Below are 21,531 nucleotides of genomic sequence, written 5' to 3'. Positions count from 1 at the left end.
GCCTTTCATGGAACATAAGAGCAAAATTCACTCATAAGGTTTTGGGGGGGGGCAAGGGTTGGGTGGAATACTGCTAGTTAAGATATATTAAAACTCTGCATGGGAAACTAATTCACTATCAAGCTGTAGTTAACAGAAAAAAAATTACAGAAAGTGTGAAGATGGCAAGTTTTACAGATTACTGACTGTTCAGCATTTTCATGTAAGTCCTTGGAAACGCAAGTCTCTTCCACTCTCAGAGTTAGCTTAAATGGTTTGCTTTCACCTACACTCATAATTAAACTAGGGCAGTTAACCAAGTGCTTCTGACAACAGCTGTCAGTGATGACTTTATTTCCTATTGTAGATAAGGCCTTAGCTTAGTCCCTGAAAAGTCTGGGTTAAAGAAAGAATTGGAATGAACTACTTAAAGCACAAGTGATATGTAAAGAAGAACATTAATTATTCAAAGATTGAAATCGATTATAAAGCAGCCCTGAAAGATAAAACAAAAGGAGGATTCTTGAATCCCAACAGGGAAGATGGAAAGGCCTTTTAATTCCATAAAGTGATGTTGCTTCAAATTGCACCCCACAGAAAAGATATAGATCCCAAGTTGAACCACTCCTGAAAGCCTGACAGAATTGTCACCTGATTTGGAAACAGGCTCCCAGAGAATGGAAGGGAGAGTAAGGACTTCACTGAGAGTAAGACTGGGTCTAATGTGATGTCATCCACATCTTTCTCCCATTGCCTATCCCAAGAAGGGGATTTAAATAAAGCATCTCTTCTATTATAATATGAGAATTGTAAGTATTCCCAGGGGATAAATAATGTAGCACTCCCCAGCATGGCAAGATGTTATTGACAGAAGGAAATGTCACCGAACCATAAACAAGACAGCCAGAAAAGACCACTGAAACTATCTAGTCTCACTTCCATAAATTTGATTTTACACCAGCTTCCAGATTTCACTCCTAAAACCACAACTCCCCCAAACTCTTGTTCTCGGCTTCCCCAGTATTATAGCCCATAATAAGACTGTGATACTTCAAGTGCCAAGCCTCTCGTGTTTGGCAAGAAAATGAATGGTCATCTTCCACCACCCAGCAATAACTACTACTAAACCACCACCAAGTTCTCTCTCCTTGCCCCGGCTTTTTCTTACTCCCGTTGGCCAGAAAGGCACCGCGTTTTGTTTAATAAACAGCTGCCATTAGCTACTTCAAATACCCAGTAAGGGGGATGCGATTGGATTGACATTATTAACTTGAGACAGCTGTAGGATCTTGAATTCAGCTTCCTGTTAAATACTCCCACAAGGCAGGGCATCTGACCCCAAAGTCTTGCTCAAAATTTCCCCAACTTACTGCTTAATTGACTGCAACTAATCTGCTCCATACAAATTGTCCAGTTGTCTGCATTGTCCTTTAACTAAATGTTTTTCTTTTCTTCACATAAAACTAATTAGCAAAGGCTAACAACTATGACAGAGGGATCCTGAATTGTTCAACTAGAGCGACATTACATTTTTAATCAGAAGATATCAAAGAAGAATTTTATTTTACAACAAATAACATTGCATTTTGCATTTCTGACCATATTTATTTCCATTAATTTTAGGTTGCAGCAAATAAACAGTAATATCTTAGGAGCTGTTTAAACTGATAAAACATACATAGCACTTTCTCAGTCCAAAATGGCAGCCTACAAGTAACAACACTGTAGAAGTAAGAGTAATGAATATAGATAACTCTGGTTGAAGAATTCAAGTTCAATAAACAGTTGTTTAGTCCTCATTCATTTATGTTATATAAAGAAACAGAAAACATTTAGCTAAGTGATGATGTTTTACAGGCAGGGCTAGTAGCGCTGCCCATTATTAAGGTTGTCTAACATTTTCTATTATAAGATCCTGTTTTCAGAGCTTTTAACTTGGCCAAACTTGAATCATTTGCGCTGAAATTTTCCATTATGGGTGTCTGCCTCAGGTTGGATGTTTCTGGAAAATTTCAGCCAAAGCAGTTGAACTATTTCTGAGAGTAAGGCTGGGGGAAATAAGTTGCTTTTCTCATGTTAAAAAATTCTGGCAACCTTTTCTTTAATAGTTTTAACACTCCCATGCTTTGGAGCAGGGACTGGTGGGGTGGGCAGGCTGGGCCTGGGATCCAAGGGAGAAGAGGGGTACATGGAGAATGGAATTAGGAACAGTAGGTATGTCTACACTGTAATAAAACACCCACAGCTGTCCCATGTCAGCTGACTCAGGCTCTCAGGGCTCGGGCTGCAGGGCTATAAAATTGCAATGCACTCGGGCTGCAGCCCAGACTCTGGCACCCTCCCACCTAGCAGGGGCCCAGAGCCCAGGCTCCAGCCCGAGCCTGAACAACTACACTGCAGCTTTATAGCCCCATAGCCCAAGGCCCGTGAGTCTGTGTCAGCTGACGGGCTAGCTGCAAGTATTCTATTGCAGTGTAGACCTACCTAGTTCCTAATTCCATTCTCCATGTACCCCTCTTCTCCCTTGGATCCCAGGCCCAGCCTGCTCACCCCACCAGTCAGTCCCTGCTCCAAAGCATGGGAGTGCTAGAACTCTTAAAGAAAAGGTTGCCAGAATTGGAGGAATAAGGGGGAAATTGGTTTGACAAGGAGATTGGGACTAGGAGCCAATGAGGAAATTAGTAATTGTGTCTTCAGAGCAGGGTTTGCATAGTGTGCAGTAAATAACAGATTGGGCCACACATTGAACAATGAAGATAAAACAAGACTCATTAAGTCAGCACCATCCACATAGTATATAAAATATTATGCACAAAAACCCTGGTATATGTGTGCACACATTCTATACAATCAATGGCATATATAAAGACAATGGGAGCTGCTGCATGATGAACAAATCTGGCCCTAAAACAGAAGCTGGTAGTATCCTTAAGAATTGTGGCCAATTTAAATGCCTTGGAAACTAGCTAGATCCAGCTCTTTAAGCAAACAAGCATATTACAATCTCTCGTAGATGGGCCTGAGCTAGGCATGCTTTAAAAAGATCTAGACAGCGTATGAATGAGTGTGGAAGATACCAGCTTTTTTAGCAGTATTTATTGCCCAGTCTGGATTACAAGGATTAAATGGACTCATATGCATGAGGGTAGAAATGCGGGTGTTGGATGTTAATATATAATAACCTCTTCAAGCTTGAGGAAATAATGTCAATGGCTTGTGAAATTAGGACCTATTTTATCATTACCCATATATTTGACTTGGGCTTTTATAAATATCTGACACTTGACAGTATTGTTTCCATCTTTTTATTTTGTTTAAATATTTTGAAACTGTGGAAAAATAATTATTGCTATCAAATGTTTTGCTGCCAGAAGTAAATCTTGTTTGCAATGTTACTGCCAAAAACAGATAAGGAAGGACAGAAATAGAATTCAGACAATTGCTGAGTACTTAACTTGCAGTAGGCTAAGAGAATAAATCTCTAAGATATATTGGATCTTATATCTTCTGATTGGATCATGTTCTTTTGGTTTACTGTTCACTGTTCTGTTGAACTTAATCAAGCTTATATTATTTTAAACCTACCTTTACTAATAACAAGCCACCCTTCAGACCATCATGAACATCTGGAATGTGGCCTTCTGACTATAGGGTTTTACAAATGTTATTGTAAACCTCTGAAGCCATGTGTATGTTGTACCTTCTATTTGCACTGCCTTCACAATAATGTGGTAAAGCTTTTTGACATGCAGAGACACAAAACGATAGAATGTCTGCACTCTAAATACAGAAAGGGAACCAGCTATACAGGAGAGAGTCAGTGATGAGACAAGCTTTTACTCTCCCCATCTGAAAGCGTGTTTGGTCAGTTTGTGAGACAGAAGAAACCAGATCTTCCTTGGTACACAGATGAACGCTCCCAGGACCTACACCAGGGGACAGGGGGCAAAGCATTCTGAGGTAGAATCTCTGCCAACAATCTGCTCCCTTTGTGCCAGACAGGCAATGCACAGGTAGCGGAAACCTCCCACAAATCTCCTGTAGACACAGATCCGATGGATCTTCCTACTGCATCTCCGTCCCCTAGTGCTTCCGAAAACAGAGAGGGTGGTTTGGCGGTGGGGTGGGATAAAGTGGAGAGTAAAAGAAACCAGACCACTATGCACTCCAGCAATCCCTAGCTGGTCTATACACCCATGAGGATCATACACAACTACAATTTCCCCATGCAGCAAGTTCAGCTGCACCTCTGATAACTGTACATAGCAGCAGAGGGCAGCCTAGAAATTCCTCTGCCTGCAGCACCAGGCAGTCTGGGGGCCCTGAATTTCCACTGAATCAGGCTTTTTGAGTGCTCTTATTTGCACCAAAATCAGTGGAGATGTACCCACTGATGCCTAGAATATTTCCTGAAATTTTGGAATTGATCAGATATGGCGTTCAAAAGCTAGACGGACAAACGTCATCACGTTGAGTATCAGACCTGACTTCTCTCAGCCAATTACCAACCTTGAGTGTTCAGAATTAATAAGTTAGGTCCCCAGAATCATGGGATTTTCTTAAAAAAAAAAAAAAACACTTGAAGTTCTTTTTATTTGTATTTTGGCTTTTGAATATTTAGGGTTCATGTTTTCAATCTTATCTCCACAACGATGAGGGCTAGACAAAACATTTTTTTTTTAAATTAAAACTGAGATTATGGTGAATTCACTTGACTTCAGATTCTATGACTAAGAAAAATGCTAAATATCACAAAACTTAACCTTTCTCACACTGTAGATGCATATTCAATTTGTGGTCCACTATAACCGCAATCCCTTCCAGCAGTTTTACTGACTAGCCAGCTATTCCCAGTTTTTTATTTGTGCATTTGATTTTTCCTTCCTAAAGTGTAGTATTTTGGTTTGTCTTTATACAAACAAAGAGGGGAGTAATAACCAAACTACCTACAGTGACCAACAAATTAAAATACTAACTACATTACATGGCAGTCCTCTGTTTCTGGAATGAGGAAAGGCGTTATATGTACATATACATTTAGACAGCAGTTTAATCAAATTGTAATCTGGATCTAATCCTGGTCCCACTGAGGTCAACAGCAAAACTCCTGTTGATTTGAATGGGTCAGATACTCTATACCCTTTTGCTGCATAAAAGAAAAGGTCCAAAGGATTTAAGAACCAAAACACAGGAGTCTATATTTAAATAAAACATTCTGCCCGAACATTACTGTGTTCATCATTTGACATAACTAGAAACTGAATATATGGATAATAAATCATGCCATAGATCCCTTTGATAGTGTCTATATACTCAAAATACCATTAAGAGTAAGATAATTGTAGGACAGATTTGGAATTAATAGTCAACAGTACATTTTCTCTTGCTATAACCTTTACAGTCACTAATTCACACTGGATTCACATGTGCTAAAGCAATAATATGGCTCATATGTTAACAGAATTTGCAGGGAACAAACAGAAACTAAAGTGTGTTGTGTTGACTAACTTTCCATTTAAACTAAAGGGAAGGAAGTAGCAGGAATGTCAGGCTATGCTGGAGGTCCCTGATTTCAGACTGTACCATAACAGATTTACTGATCAGGATTCAACAGGTTAGAATAACGCCTGGGTTTCAGCAAAAATACTCACAATAAATCCAAGTTTTTTATAGTCTCGGGTATACATAGATTTGCGTTTCTCAATACTGCCACTGCTGTTGTTGGGTTCAGACTCTGCATCGAAAGCAATTCTTCGGAGTTCAAATATAATATCCCTCTGAGCCTGAGGGGGTTCAAAAAGGGAAAGGTCAGTTTTAAAAAAAGCAGAGAAATGTCTCCTGTTTTGAGTCACAGCAAGGAACTACAAAAGAATGTCTCAAAATGCTGCGTGCTCTCCAACCCCCAATCTTACTTTATCAGAATATAATTTTAAGCAATTAGACAGATGGACATACAGAGTGACTTTGTGTCTCCCTATTTCCTCAAATCCTCACAGTTGAGTAATTTCATTCCTCAGAAGACTCACATGTCCTGACAGACACTTATCAACTCAATCTTGCAAGGTTGCACTCCAGCTCACACTTAACTTTAACCATGTGTGTATAACACCACTGAAGTCAATGGGATAACTCACGTGCTTCAAGTTTCAGTTTGCGCTCAGTGTTTTCCTGGATCCAGGTCAGAGCGTACTCAGAACCTTGAAGGACTGAGCCCTAAGCATTCCTCTCAGTAACAGCAGATTTTTGTTACTAAGGGGATGACAGTGTAGCAGTAATTTCAATTCATATCAATGCTGCACATCTGCAGCTCATCAAGATTATCTTGTGCCAGTAATATCTGTTTTGCCATTTACAGCTACAGTGCTGCTTTGGTTGATGATGTAATGTGTGATGTGTACCACGTAATTGTGTGTATCCTTTTTCCTTCTGAGTGAAGAGTTGCAGAAACTATCCTGCGTCTATATGTTGAAAGAAAAGAGAGTGCACAATGATCGCTGCGATGTAACCATGTATAATGCTGTCTCTTATCTGTGGAATACCCTAGCTATCCCAGTTTCCCAAACCAGCATATTGTCTTCATTCGAGTCCCTCTTAAAAACCCACTTCTTCTATATAGCCTGCATGAAGCTCCTTTAAAATTAAAGAAACAAGACCTGAAAATCTTTCCCATGGCATCATGACTTCTTTGAGTCTCTTTTTTCAAACTGCAAGCTCTTTGGGGCAGGGGCTATCTATTTTTGTTTACTGCGCAGCACCAAACACATTGTTGGAGCTAAGTAATATTAAAAACAATTATTGTTTAACCACAACAACCCAAAATTAAGAATGAACTAGAGTTACAGGGTTATTTAACCATACTCCATCTACATCAGACACTTTTAATTTGAACATTTGCTTTAGTTCTACATAAATAAATTCAACCAAGCATGACTACACATTTCAGGTGGTTCTGATAAACATTAGAAGAAAAAAAATAGACTGACGCTGATCTGGATGTTGTACAGATTTAGCTCAGGATGATGCCAAATTCAATTGATGAACCTCAAGCTCAAGAGACAGGGGTCTGAGAGGAGTAAACTTGCCAGGTTATTGTCTCACTTTTGCATAACAGAAACCAGTTTGTGCAGTTTGTTTTTCAAACAAAAAATCTGGCCTTAATTTCAGACTCCCTGGAAAATGGGTCTTTATAAACACACGTGGGATATCCGTGACTGCTAAGAAGTGCCACTTTGATTAATCTGCCTTTCCTGGCTCTAAAGGCTAAGCTTGGCACTACATCTGTCCCCTTATTGTTCAGACTGGATTGTGAGAGATGCTTACCTGGTCCTGTGGATCCATTTTGGTCATCATTCTGTCCTCCAGAAGGTTAAAGGTGAGCACTTGCAGAACATAAAGCTGGTGCGCCATTTCATTATTGATGGCCCTCTGGGCCCTGATAACATGCTGTGAAAGGAAGATATTCAAGTGAATGTCACCTACTCTTTTCCTATCACTGATTCCCATCAGGTGGGCTCAGGTGTTTCCATTCCTGTATGTGTTTGATGAGCAGTGGTGTATGCATACTGTTGAAGGGAAAAAGGCAAGCCCGATACTAGTAAGGTGGCTAGGTACACAGGTGTTCCATGGGCTGTGATATTAAATCCTATCCCTTAGTAAGGTTCCTGAAAGCAGTGCACAGAGTCCTCTCCTCCTGCCCTCTAGCTAGAGCATGTGCATACAGAGAACAGAAATTAGCAGCCAGGTCATCCTTTTGAAGAGCACTCGCTTCAGAAGGGCACATGCAAAGAGTGCATTTAAAGAAAGAGTGATGAGAACAAGGTTTCTAAGCAGAAGAGTATTCATGCTGCTGATACAGCTGTCATAGTAAGCCAGTTGCTGCAAGGGAATCAATTACAAATGAACCACACTCCTACCTCTCTACCAGATGATCTCATTCTATATGAGGAAAATGGTTTAAAATTAATTAAAATTAGAATGAAATGCCCATAAACAATAGAGAAGTCACCAAAGTTACAATGCAGGTGCCAAAATGATGGATAATTTCTAAAGTCACTGAGGTACACAAAAATGCCAGGGAAGCTAACTAGATTGATATGATCTCCATCCCAAGGATTTCTGTAGAGGGTGTAACCAGAGGTCACTAGCCCAGTAGTGCATAAGGAGAGAAATGGGCATAACCACCAAGACGGTGCTACTCAGTGGCAGCGCTAAATAGGATGTTTGCTGTCCTCTGCTACATGGCATTGGAACATTTATGCCAGAGAATGAGTATCTGGGATTGTTACTCATGTAAATTTGACAGCAGGGGTCAAAATCTAGCCTACTATGTATACAGCCATTTAGGAAGGAAAATATAGCCTTTGAAACTGAAACAGTCTGCTTTTTCCACACTGATCGTTTAAAGAAAAAGAGAGGTGTGAGGGGGGCAGGATCTCCAGATTGCCAAATCTGCCTAATGCTCACATCTATGTCATGTCAGATACTACACTAGTACAGTTTAGAAGAGCCCTGATCTGGCTCTAACTATGGTCAGTGACAAAACTCCCCTGGTCCTCAATGGGAGAAGGCGAAGGAGAAGGCTCTTTATTACGTTTAAGTCCACTTTGAAACATGTCTTGTGCATCTTCCAAACAATTATTTATTACCAGCAATAATCTAACTTTGGCAAACTGTGTCCCATTTAAAATCTCAAGATATGTGGACACAAAAGAGTTTTCATATTGTAAAATCATCTATACACATGATGCACAAACAGGGATAGGGGCTGATTTTGAGAGCCATGCAGCACTGTGTACATTGTTTGCTTGACAGAAAGTTCCCAACCCTAAAGTTTGGGTTGCATTACTAATCAAGGCCACTGCAGATTTTTCAAATCCCTCCTAGTCTGCAAGCTAATGCTCATTTTCTCCAAAGGAAGGGAACCCCAAATACTGCATTTATTCATTATTATATCTTGGTAGAGAAATGACAATTTATGCATTGGGGAAATAACCTCTTTTCCCTTTTGGACGGTCAATTCTGAGTTCATTCAGCAGCAGAACTACCTTATCTAGCAAGCCACAAAACATGTGGAAATACAAAAACAACTAAAAGACCATAAACACGAATAATATATAACATACATCCACCAAAATGGCAACATGTGTTTTTCCCCCTGTGCTGGTAAATAAAATCTTTGGGAACTTTATACTAATACTTACTGTTAAGATGATAGCCCGAAGCTGTTTTTGTGCCAAAATGTTTGCCATCTCCTGTTTTGGTAAAACACAAAGATTTAGCTAAAAGCATGTATTTCAGTGCAGCTGTGAGAAGAACTCTACATTCATTCCTGGGTGTGTTTTAGTACTGAATATCAGCAGTATTTCTCATTAAGAAATTAAGTGAGAGGCCTCACAGTGACTGCCTCAGCTGATCTTTTATTTTTGTTTAAATTCAGACCACTCTGAAAATGACAAAAAGGAACAAAGAAAATGAAGGGACTGGAGGCCATACAGTTTCTACCAGGGAGCAGAACATTTTGGCTATCCAAAAATAGCGATAAAAGGATGGAACAGTGATTGAGACCCAATATATATAATATGGGGAAAGTATTTAACATACAAGTATTCTAGCAGAGAAAGACAGGAGGAAGTCGCATATGTTTCTACCTGCTAACTGGGACTTTGAAAATAAGTCGTAGTGAATCAAGATGTGCATATGTGTATTAGACTTTAAAACAGCTGAAAACTAACGCCTTACCTTAAAGTCAACAATTAGCCTGAGTTACTGTATCATCACTGCAAATCAAACTTCTCCCCACTAAAAACTGTTCCATGTTGGTGGGGGTCTTAGACAGGGACCCTCCGTTAAAATCTATAGCTCAGTGGTTTGAGCATTGGCGGGGCCACTTAGGGATCTGGGGCAAAAATCAGTACTTGGTCCTGCTAGAGAAGGCAGGGGTCTGGACTCGAGGTCCCTTCCAGTTCTATGAGATAGGTATATCTCCATATATGTTATATTACTTTATGTTTTAATTTAACTTCTATTTTTATCTTTAACCATTCAGTAACCACCAAGCACACATCTTTGATTCAACATCCATTCTTAAGCAAAACCATCCAATCTCAGCTATTTAGCTGCATATCATACTGTTGGACCTTTATGTGTTGTAATGGTCTCAGTATTTATAAAGTTGCCATTGCAGAAATATCTAGACAACAGAACCGTAAAACTCTTATTTTCCCTTTATTCTTGTTTGTATATATATACATTTGCAGCTCTTTGATCTTTGTACACACATACACACACACACACACACACTCTCTCACACTCTAAAATTTCATTCAAAAATATACTATTAAATTACATGGGTAAAATCTTGTGCATAGCTACCTATACACTGGTATTAGCATTTGGACATTTTGGGCCACTGCTGTAAATTTTGTCTATTGCTATTATTAGCTCATCTGACATTGTCTTACATAATATAGCACAACATATCACATCAGTTCTAATGTTTTATAGTTCAAAGAAACTATCTTAATCATAATCCATTGTGATTCTGTGCCATTATAATTGATTCAAAATACTGCTCATATTCAGAAAAACTAAAAAAGTTTTTGCAAATGGGTTTGCAAGAATAAATATTAATAAAAGCTAGCCAAGTTGTATGTTTATATTAAAAATCTATGCAAGAACACAGAAAACAGGAAAAATTATGACTGAAATAAAATATGAGAAGAAATGGATAACTGCAGAAAGGATACGTAAGCAAGGCAGAAGCAGCATAAACAAAGGCTGACTCTAGCACTATTAGAAGAGAACCTACTTGCTCTAACACAGAAAGAAAGTGTTAACTTACAGTCAAAGGACAATCAAGGATGTTAACAGTGTTCGCTACATCAAGCTAATGGTATTAGGTCAGAGTGCAGAAGGGAGAGGTGAGAAGGGAAAAAAGTGATTGAAGACCAGAGAATCTTTGTTAGAGCTTTATTTTTATTTCTATTATATTTATTTCTATTTCTAAACAATTACTCCTTCCATGAGGAATACATGGAAGAATCCCTTCTCCATCCAAAGGAAAAATCATGGAATCGTTTAAAAAAGTGGGATAGCAGCATGTCCACTTTGCCCTTCGAATCTTTTAGTTTCCCGATGTAACACAACTGAGATGTTACTTTTATTGGGACCTCCTTTCGGATCATTGTTTGTCCCTCCTACAATGGGTTATGGTCCATTAACAAAAATGATTCTTACTGAAGAAAATCACTCTCTGACTCCAGCAGAGCTGCACAGATTTACTCCAAACGAGTGGCCTACGTTTTAGAAATAAATTCTTGAGGTCTTTCATTATTACAAGATTAGACAAAGTTCTCCATAGTAATCTTCAGCATCACTTCTTAATACACTGGAACTAACAAACAATAAAACTATACATTTCAAAAGAGTTTTTTAAATGTGTCATTTTGTGCCTCAAACACTTTTGGCTTTCTTCTGCTATTGCGACAAAGTTCTTTTTTTTTTAAAAAAAATAACCATTGTCCAGCATTATCCCTGATAGGAGTAAAGTAACAAGGGAGTTTTCCTTTCAAAAACTTTGTTTCTTTACATTACAGAGCCAGACAAAAGAAAATAGGATAGTCACAAGTCACTACTAGAAAGTTAGCTATATTTTTTTATTACAGTGTAGTCAACTAAACAGAGTTGGATCCTCATACTGCAGCTTATGGGAGTTTGCCAAAGCCTCGGGCATTGTGCAGCATTTTTATATAAAATTGTATGGTCCCTTTGAGGAGTTTGCAGTGCAAATTCTGGCAATCATAAGTTTTCCACACTTTCCAGTTCACAGCACTACACCTGCTGTGTTATTGATATAAAAGTAATATAGCATCACACCGTGAACCCAGGTGTAAATTCCAAGCCACATTCTTCACAATTGTTAATGAAATCCTTTGTACTATTATGCCCAGTGTGGTCTGGTTTTGAAAATATGATTTTTCAGTTCACTACTTCACATACATCAACTATCAGCAACGGCAACTGGACCTGGAAATCCAAGTCCAAGCAGCAAAACAATTAAATGAACTATGATTGCATAACCTCATTATTTTGCCTCAGAGATGTAGAATGCAATCAAGGTTAGCCTTTAAACCTATGTTAAAGTTAATAGAAACTTTCCCTTTCTTGGATATATGGACTAATACTTAACCACAACACATAAAGGGTCAAGGTTCTGACCACTTAAACACTTTAAAGACCCCAGGAAATTTTCTCCAAGTGGGGATGTTAACCCCAGCCTCCTGGCCAAATGTCTAGTCAGGTAATTATTTTCTACCTACCAGAATCTCCCTCTGCAGTTTCATTAGGTTGCAGTGGTGTTCTTCTCTATACATTATGTAATATTAAAGACAGCAAGGATCCACTACAAAGCGTGGCTACATTCCTATGTATCCCTTAGCACCCTCACAGGAGTGTTGTGAAGCTTAATTAGCATCTGCAAAGCACTTTGAGATACTCAGTGCCTTTCAACTATAGGAGAGCTGATTTCAGAAGCATGCAGCAACTTTTCTTTTGACTTAACAGAGACATTAAATTAAGTTAAAAAATGAAGGAAACAAAAAACTTTCCATGAAAGTTACATTGAAAAATCCACTTCTTATAAAAAAATGATTTTTGACTCTTTCTAGTATTTTGGCACTTAAATAATTGGCCTGAGTTTCAACAGTGTTGAACAAGCAGCACCTTCACATCAGATACCAGTGATGTGTCTCCACTAGAGTTCCTGCCATTATTACCACTGGGGAGAAATTCTAAGAAAAGTATCTAGTAGCCCAGGCTAATATCTTAATAAACATAATGCACCTGCTCCCACATACCAGACATTACACTCCATCTCCGTTTAACATGGAGCAGCAGTCTTGAAATATTTCCATTGTAGGCTTCTGAATTTTAGCACTAAGTTAGCTAAGTGGAACATTATTACAGTTAAGCAACTCACACATAGACATTTTGTTTTCGAGCTATGATATAAAAAAGGAATTCCCCTTTTAAACAACAATCTGAAAAAAAACAGTTTACAAAAAAAGAGTATGATGTTACAGAGTGTGTTGGCAAAAATTTCAATGCACTAAATAACCACAGCAGTAAATGTAAACACCAAAGAGTGCAGTTTCCTAACACAATCAATACAGTTTATCTGAAGCTAAATTACATCAGAAAAGCTCAACAGGCCTGATTCACACCAGTGAAAGGCAGAAATGACTTCACTAAACTGTATGGAAGTACACCAGTGTACAATAAGCAGGTCCCATATCAGCTCTAGACAATGGTAACAAAAGTGCGAAGGGAGACCATAGCAGAGATGTAGATAAGCTGCCAAAAGTAATCAGACTCTGCTATAGGTCTGCAGATGAACATCAAAAACCAACAACTCACCTGCCTCTTGTCATCAGGTGCTTTAAGGAAAAGTGCATTTATTACTGCAATCGTGTAGGTTTGGATTTCTTGATCTGTCCTGTGTGGAACATGATTGTAATAATTATGGCAGATGGTATATGGATACAAGCTTTAGAAATTATTTTTTTCTTATTGTGTTATCTGAGAACAGAAAATTAAGCTGAAGACACAAAATATTCAGTAAATAAGCCTGCTAATCAAGGATTAAAGTATTTGTATGTAATACACATTTTAAATTAATAGAAAGCTCCTGAATTTATCTAACACCCGGTATTACTGTAGACAGCGTTTGCTTAGCCATCCAACCATTATTTATCCAAAGCACACACAATTTAAGAAATTTTTCCTTCCCAACCTCACCCTCAGCAAGGGATGCTGTTCTACCCTACTAGTTTTCCAACAATGGTACACAAATGGATCCATCTGCATCCTAACATTACTCACCATTAATGGGGTGTCGGCTCCATTTCCCCCCTTCCATTCAGCCATATAGAAGCTACTACACAACCAGTTTAGCCAGAACTGGTGATATACAATGGACAATACCACAACATCTATTACAAGTTGTTTGGCCATTGTTAGCTGAGGCTGAATGTAATCTATCTCAGAGACTATATGTAAAAGCTGTTCTGTTTACAACTCTAATTTTAAACACAGTGCTCGTTCAAAAGTCATTATCTAGGATACTCACCCCTGAAGATGTGGGATTAACTGGCCAATTGTGATCTCCTGGGCTACCTTCTGGTACAACTCATGGCTATTGAGCACCATTGACTCCAGGATTGCTAATGACCGTTGCAAGATAGAGATGTCCGCGGCAAATTTGTTCACATAACTTGCTATCTACAAATTTAAACATTTGATTAATTCATATCTTGTTTACATGCACAGGGAAAGGGAAGGGGGGAAAGGCTGGATTCAAAAGCAGAAGGGACAATTTGTGTAGATGCTAGTTGTTAGATGTGCATAAATGAATACTAGGAAAGTATCAACCAGTTGTGTTTATTAACATCAGAATACATTGAAGCAAATAATGAGCCAGATTCTCAGCTGATGTATAGATTTGTTTAAATCAATGGCGCTATACCAATTTACACCAGCTAAGTATCTGGGCAATGTTCAAACATCACATGTTGTATGAAATCACCACTGAAAAATTGTAAGAGGATGTTTTGGAAAGAGCGGGGGAGGAATATTTTATCCTTCCTAACGTAATAATCCAGCTTGGGCATTTTTTATCTTTTATTGGACCACTTTCTGTTGGTGAGAGAGACAAGCTTTCGAGCTTACACAGAGCTCTCCTTTGGCTCACTGGTAGAACAACAGCTGGGCAGAAGTGACTAAAGCAGCAGCAACCTTCCCAGTGAAAACTGCCTTCCTCTAGCATAATCTACATGTTTTCCCTCTATCATCCCATGACTTCCAGTGCAAAAGAAAACCAACCTCACTCAAAACCTATCTCCATCTTACAATTTTTAATTGAGCCGGCATGGCTGGCTCTAAACGTGGTTTGCTTCCACGTGCATGATGGTAAAAACTCCTAGTAACTACTGTCAGCTAATAAGTGTTTCATCCCTACTGCAGGTGGAGGTCAACACACAGTTGTCTTCTTGTAACCAACTCAGCACACTGTTTTTGCAGAGTGACTATCACACCCCTCCCCATACCTATGTAACCAGTGTGGCTCTGCAGCAGAACGTGTTAGACTGCATCATCCTGCATGCTGCTGATGTACTGTGTACATGTCCTCTAGGAACTCTGCCTTCTGCTGAGGACCTATGGGAGAACAGCCCAGATTTTCCCAGAATGCACGGACATAAGCATGATTAAGCAGAATGATACCTGAAGATGCACCAAAGTTGTTTTGATAGCCAAAAAATTGCTCCATGGGGACAAACTGAATCTTACAAGCAGTAACTGTTAAGGTGATTGTGTCTCTAATCAGTTACAAAATCATGGTTAAAAGCTATAGCATTGATAAAGCCTTAAGTTTTGTGCTTGTGAAATTTTGAGTGGAAGCAGAAGGAGGAAAGCAGCTATTTTTGTACAGGATTATTGTGTGCATTGTAGGCATCGAAACAAAGAGAAGAAAAAAAATCTGCTATGCTGCTGCTCCTGCTACAGTCTCCCACTCCCACCCTCTACCCCATTACTCGCTGCATGAGTTTGTGCTCCTGCAGATGACACAGTGGGTGTTCCTCAATCAGTAGTCAGTGGGGTGACCACTGGTCCAAATGTCTGTTGTGAACTTAAATATCCCCACAGTTCTTTTATTGAAAGGCACTAAGCTGAATGCCCATATTTTTACCTACTTTGCATTAAAGCAAGAGGAACATGGGATGCATATGATGGAATTTAAGTCAGGCAGCCAGGATACAAAGATCAACATTGCAGAGAAGTGAACACAGGGGTAAGTTGTGGAAAGTATAATCAAGTGACAAGAGTAGGAGCAACAGAAGAGAGCTAGCCTTTGTCTATACTGAGATTTCAGCCATCAGTGCAGCTGCATCAGTGCAAACCCCTAGTATAGACATGATTTACACTGGTATATTATGATTTACATGGGTCCCGCTTACCATGCATGGTTTCAAACTGGGTAAAATTAATGGAGATATCCCATCTCCTAGAACTGGAAGGGACCTTTAAAGGTCATCGAGTCCAGCCCCCTGCCTTCACTAGCAGGACCAAGTACTGATTTTGCCCCAAATCCCTAAGTGGCCCCCTGGTGCAGCTACACTGGTGGCTGAAATCCCATTGTAGACAATGCCTTAACTAGGGTTACCATATGTCCGGCTTTTCCTGGACATGTCCGGCTTTTTGGTCCTCAAATCCCCGTCCGGGGGGAATTGCCAAAAAACCAAACATGTCCTGGAAAATGCCGGCATCCCTGCCCCAGTCCCCGGCTTACCTGAGCGGCTCCGGCAGGCTGCGAGCTGCAGGCGGATTCCCTGCTGCGGCCGCGGCTGCTATTGCTCCCCCCAGACACCTCAGCTCTGTATAGCTGAAGAGCCGAGCTGCCCGAGCGCTACCAGCTTCATGGTTTGCCGGGCAGCCCCCAGACCTCCAGACCCACTGCGCCCCCGGCCGGGCGCTTCCCCAGCACAGCCGGAGCCCGGGAGGGGAAGCGCCCAGCCGGGGGCGCAGGGTCTGGAGGTCTGGGGACTGCCTGGCAAACCATGAAACCGGCAGCGCTCGGGCAGCTGTTTCGTGTGGCTGGGAGGGAGGAGGGGGAATGCGGGGCACTCAGGGGAGGGGGCGAAGTTGGGGCGGGGACTTTGGGGAAGGGGTGGAGTTGGGGCGGGGAAGAGGAAGGGGCGGGGCCAGGGCCCCGTGGAGTGTCCTCTTTTTTAAAACCTTAAATATGGTAACCCTACCTTAACCAAAACTACTCTTCTGCTGCCCAGCCAGAATCCCTTTTCGTTGTTGCAAATGTGCAGCCAGAGCATAACAGAATGGTTTGCACACAGAGGCTGCATCTACACTACACTCCACTGGCAGTAGAAAGCACACTGTGGTGTGTAGCTACAAGTGTCAGTGAAAGTCTCTAGCAGCGGAGAAAGACTTCAGCAGCTCCCCACTCCCAGAGCCCTTCACTGCAGTGAGGAAAAGCTCTGGCAGGGGAGAGACAGCTGGGAAAGGTTGCTGGAGTCTTTCCCTGGGGCAGAGGAAGGGTTCCAGTAACAGGGAGTCAGCAGGACACTAAAAATAGCAGTGTACATGGGAAGGCACTGCTTGGGGGAACAGAGAATCGTGTGGGTATGTACTCGAGTACATACGCACACCCTTCACACGTATCTTTACTCAACTTGCTTAAGCCATGCTTCACCATCTACACTGCTATTTATATCCATGCTTGGTGCACTACATGCATAGGTACACTACATGCCACCCAAAGACGAGTGCAGGGTAAGACACACCCTTACAGACCAGTCATATGCTGCAGTCATCAAAAATTTTGCTGAAATGAAACATTTTGTACAAAGCAGTGAATGTTCATGGAAACTCCAGACACACACACACACAATTCAACTGGTTTTAAATTTCCATAAAAGATTTCACAGCTCTGTCTAGCTCATGGGTGAATTAAGGGAAACTGAGGCATGGAGATTGAAGTCCCAGTTAATCAAGGCACTTAAAAACATGCATAACTTTAAGCATTTGAGTAGCCCCACTGGGGTGCTGAAGTGCCTTGCTGAATCAGGTCCTAAATGTCTTGTTTAAGAGGACACAGGAAATCAGGGCTTTCGTCCCATCACCAAATAGAAGGGGGGAAAACAAATGGCAACTTTAATTGCAACAGAACTGTGACAGAAGGCAAAAAGCATCAGGTCCTTTAAACAGCAATCTGTTCATTAGTTACTGCCTGGAACATTTTGATGTCAGTATAGATATTGAAGGAGCTGATATGGTGTGGTTCAAATGCCGGTCCTCCTGCAGAATAAGTTTTTCAAGTTATTATCTTATTTTCAAATAGAGGACTGTTATTATTGCATTTGACTAGCGAACAACAAACTGTATGTAGTAAAAAAGACAGCTATTTTTCCTGGTGCCATCCTCTTCCCATGCAGCAAATTTTAGAAAAGGAGAGTAAACAATTCAACGGGATCAAGGGCATCCACATTACAGAGAGTTATGAAACAGGCATGATATTTATAGCTTAAAAGTTGTTTAAAATGTCTTGAATAGGCTGAGATTTTCCCAAGATGCCTAGAGGATTTTGACACACAAATACCATTGATCATCATGAGAACTGTACATACAAATCCTTTAGGTGGCTTTGAAAACCTCAACCTAAAAGAACTGCAGTGTCAGCAGTGTGAGAGAAGACAGCAGGCAGGAGGGAAAGGACTGTTGCTGACACCCAGTACTGGAAGAAAGCCATATGCAGAGTATAAAAGATGGTGAAAAATTATATTATATAGGCTATTTTTTCTCGTGGTATAAAAACTTACACATTATAAATATAGTATAAGGAAAAGACATTTTTCTCTCCCACTGAAATTAATTTCTTTGAAAACATTATTTGGACAATATGAATTATTCTTTTAATACCAGTTTGAATGACACCTATTTCAATGCAACCGTATGCATTCAGATGTTGGAACTTGCATTGCATTTAGCTTGTTGTTCATTCTACATGACTAAGACAATGTAGAGGTTCCTCTAAGTTTTCTTGAGGCTTCTGCCTTTGAAGTTAGATGTTTTTTCACTTTAACTTTTCCCTTCCAGCTTTGCCTCCGTCTAGTAGAGAAAAGCTCTTCACAGGGGCAGGGCTGACGTGCCCCCCTAGCTTAGCAGTAGATCTTCAGCCCCCATATCTGCACTGTCAGTGGTCACGCCAGCCCACCAGCAACTTCAAAGGGTCTGGCTGGTGCTAGTGAAGCAACAGATTCCCATGAGAGAGAAGGAAGGCCCTAGCCCTGATCCCTGGCATGCACTGAAGGTGATGGGGGCTCCACGTGGGTGCAGAGGTCCATATGCACATAATACATTGCACGGCTGGGTCGTAACTATGCACCTTTCCTGCATCTCTGCTTTTCTCCTTCTTTTCTATTTTCTCCCCTCTCCCATTCTTCCTTATTCTTTCTATTGATCCCTTCTCTGTTCACTCTTTTCTTCCTTCTCCTTGCCAGGATGGCTGAGTTAGGTGCCTCACTAGGCAGGAACACATTTTTAATAGGTTGCCCCAGGGCATTTACCGATTAGGAATGTTGGGCCCAGAATACATGGCAGACATACCAATATCAGGCAGTGCACTTGCTAGCTTTTCCTGTAATTACTTTGTATCCTGCAGGGCAAAGGAAGAGGTTGGATAAGAAATTAATTTTATTTGGTTGACAAGATAGCATTTGTGGGCTTTGTACTCATTTGTTAGTGGGCTCTTCCAAACACAAAGGACGTGTCTTATATAAGTCTGTTACAAAACAGTTGCATTCTATTCTTTATAGTGGAAAAATGTAAAATAAAACTACCAAACCTATAAGATTTTTTAAAAACAGAAAAAGATATGCAGTAAGACATATTCAATAACTGTTTGGAAATCTGTCTGTAAATATCTATGTCCCAGACACTTAAATAGGACACTCCACCTTGCTCAAAAGTGACACTATCAGGTGATGAGTGACAGAAATTCTGTTCTGGGTTAACCATGTAACCCAACTGACTTTAATGAAGTTACATGAGTGCAAAAGAGCACATGTTGGAGCCCATATTTTTAAAAATCAAATGTCTTGACTGCTCACAAATAATAGTTTTGATTATGAAAATTGATTTTTTAAATTCTAGTTCTCTTTTCACTGTTCTGCTTATTTCCTTTTTTTGTATTGATTCTTTCAGCTTGGACAGTGGAACTAAACTTGTCAGTTTCACTTAGGCAATAGTCATTTTCTAACGAAATTTAGATTGCAGACACTGCAGGGAAATGTCTTTAAGAAAGAAAGAAAAGTTTCCATGAGATATTTTAATATTATTGCTACAGTTATTATTTTGTGAAAATATTACTATTCATTTTTAGTCTTTTTATAAGATTATTTTGGGTCAAGTTTATCCCAATAGTATCTTTTTCATGAGACAATGTCATCTTAATAAAAACCAGCTCTACTTTCTTTCTTTTTTTTTTTTAAGGTGTTAATATTTTAAGCAACACACGATTACTATAAATGAAAAAGATTAGAGGGGGAAAACACGCTTTTTTTCAGTTTGTTTAATTTGTGCATTTAGCAGTACTTTTGTATAATCAGTGTCACTGTTTCTATTATATCATCAGTTTTCCTGGTTTGTGTGGGGAGAGAAAAAACATTTAAAACAAGAACATTTGATTATAAAACAAGAGAAATTAGCAGGGTGACTCAAGAGCAGATGTAGGTCCCAAAGCTACTTTTAACTCACTTTAGAGAGAGAAGGTGGGTGAAGTAATATATTTTATTGTATAAATGATGTTGGCGGAAAAGCCAAGGTTTCCAGTTACAAACCATTCTTCAGAGTCCTTTCATTTCAGTGTACAATACAACCAAACAAAAAAGGAAACATTCTGTCATTGTTCTTGGTTCAAGCCAAAGGAAGGCCTTGTCTTAAGTTTAAACTTTAGCTTACACTAAGTTGATATAAGGTACAATTAAGCCAAAGTGAGTGTCCACATAAGGGACCAATTTAACTAAAGTCAGTTTCTAAACCCATTTAATAAATCAATATCATTTTGTCATGTATGTAAGGCTTAAGAAAGGCAACACAGACTTGATCCTGTTCCACTGAAGTCAACAACCGTGAGACTTCAGTAGAAGTAGGTTCAGGCTCCACAACAACAAAAAATTTAGTCTGAAACAGCCCTTCTCCCTCATCCCCCACACACGCTTTCAGAGACATATTTTGCTGACTTAATTACTATCTACCTGAATAAGAACATTTCTCTCCAAATGCTTAAAACTAAACACACAAACTGACATTAAAAACATGCACTGTAGGATAGAAATTTACCTTTTTAATGAATGCCACCGAGAATGTATCCCATGATACAATCCCATGATCCATCAGCTCAACAAATGCAGTCAGTGTAAAGGACAACATATCTCCAAAGCTGGAAGAGACAGGAGTCATAACAACAGTTACCAGTAATGCAGCAGGGCAACGATAAAGGGAACAGTGGCAGGAAGCTCTTAGAAAGGCAAGACAAAAAAGCCAGAGACGTGTTAAGAGGTAGAAAGCAGAGCAAAAGAGGCCATGCAACCAAGATACTCCACAACACGTTAGCATTGGCATCAAAGACTATCTCCTGGAAGAGACCAACTCTCATTTGTGAGAAAACTTCATGCAAAGGCCAAGAAAATCACCCAGTGCAGATTAAACCTCTCTTTTAGTCCACATTTTTAGAGCTGAGGGAGGAAATCAAGCTGAGTCCTCCTTTAGCAAATGAAGTGGACCCTCCCATTTGAATGTCATCTCGCTTTTATACCAATGTGTCAGGTGTGTTCACAGAAAGTTAGTGAATTGTTAATTCCTTCTCTTCACAGGAGACAAATAGAGGAAGTATTTAGAAAGAGACTACCTGTGATGTGCAGCAACTTTTCCAATAATTAATATTTAAAATCTATTTACAGAAGGAAGTCATTATTTAGGTTGCTC

The 21,531-nt window shown here is 39.8% G+C and overlaps 1 protein-coding gene across 6 annotated transcripts in view; it reads right to left on the bottom strand.

Annotated features, from left to right (window-relative positions):
- The window catches only part of ELMO1 (engulfment and cell motility 1), a 453,353-nt gene that overhangs the window by 264,520 nt on the left and 167,302 nt on the right, over nucleotides 1-21,531 (bottom strand). For all 6 annotated transcript variants that reach the window (XM_054019260.1, XM_054019259.1, XM_054019255.1 and 3 more), the window contains exons 8-13: nucleotides 20,887-20,986; nucleotides 14,105-14,256; nucleotides 13,393-13,471; nucleotides 9,180-9,230; nucleotides 7,300-7,422; nucleotides 5,631-5,762 (exon numbers count right to left, since the gene is read on the bottom strand). In XM_054019260.1, the coding sequence (XP_053875235.1) occupies nucleotides 5,631-5,762; nucleotides 7,300-7,422; nucleotides 9,180-9,230; nucleotides 13,393-13,471; nucleotides 14,105-14,256; nucleotides 20,887-20,986 (637 nt within the window). The remainder of the gene's footprint in view (nucleotides 1-5,630; nucleotides 5,763-7,299; nucleotides 7,423-9,179; nucleotides 9,231-13,392; nucleotides 13,472-14,104; nucleotides 14,257-20,886; nucleotides 20,987-21,531) is intronic.

Source organism: Malaclemys terrapin, chromosome 2, assembly GCF_027887155.1.
Source record: "Malaclemys terrapin pileata isolate rMalTer1 chromosome 2, rMalTer1.hap1, whole genome shotgun sequence".
NCBI classification, from domain to species: Eukaryota; Metazoa; Chordata; order Testudines; family Emydidae; genus Malaclemys; species Malaclemys terrapin.
The sequence above is the reverse complement of the archived record's forward strand: the minus strand, read 5'-3'. Positions and strand labels throughout refer to the sequence as shown.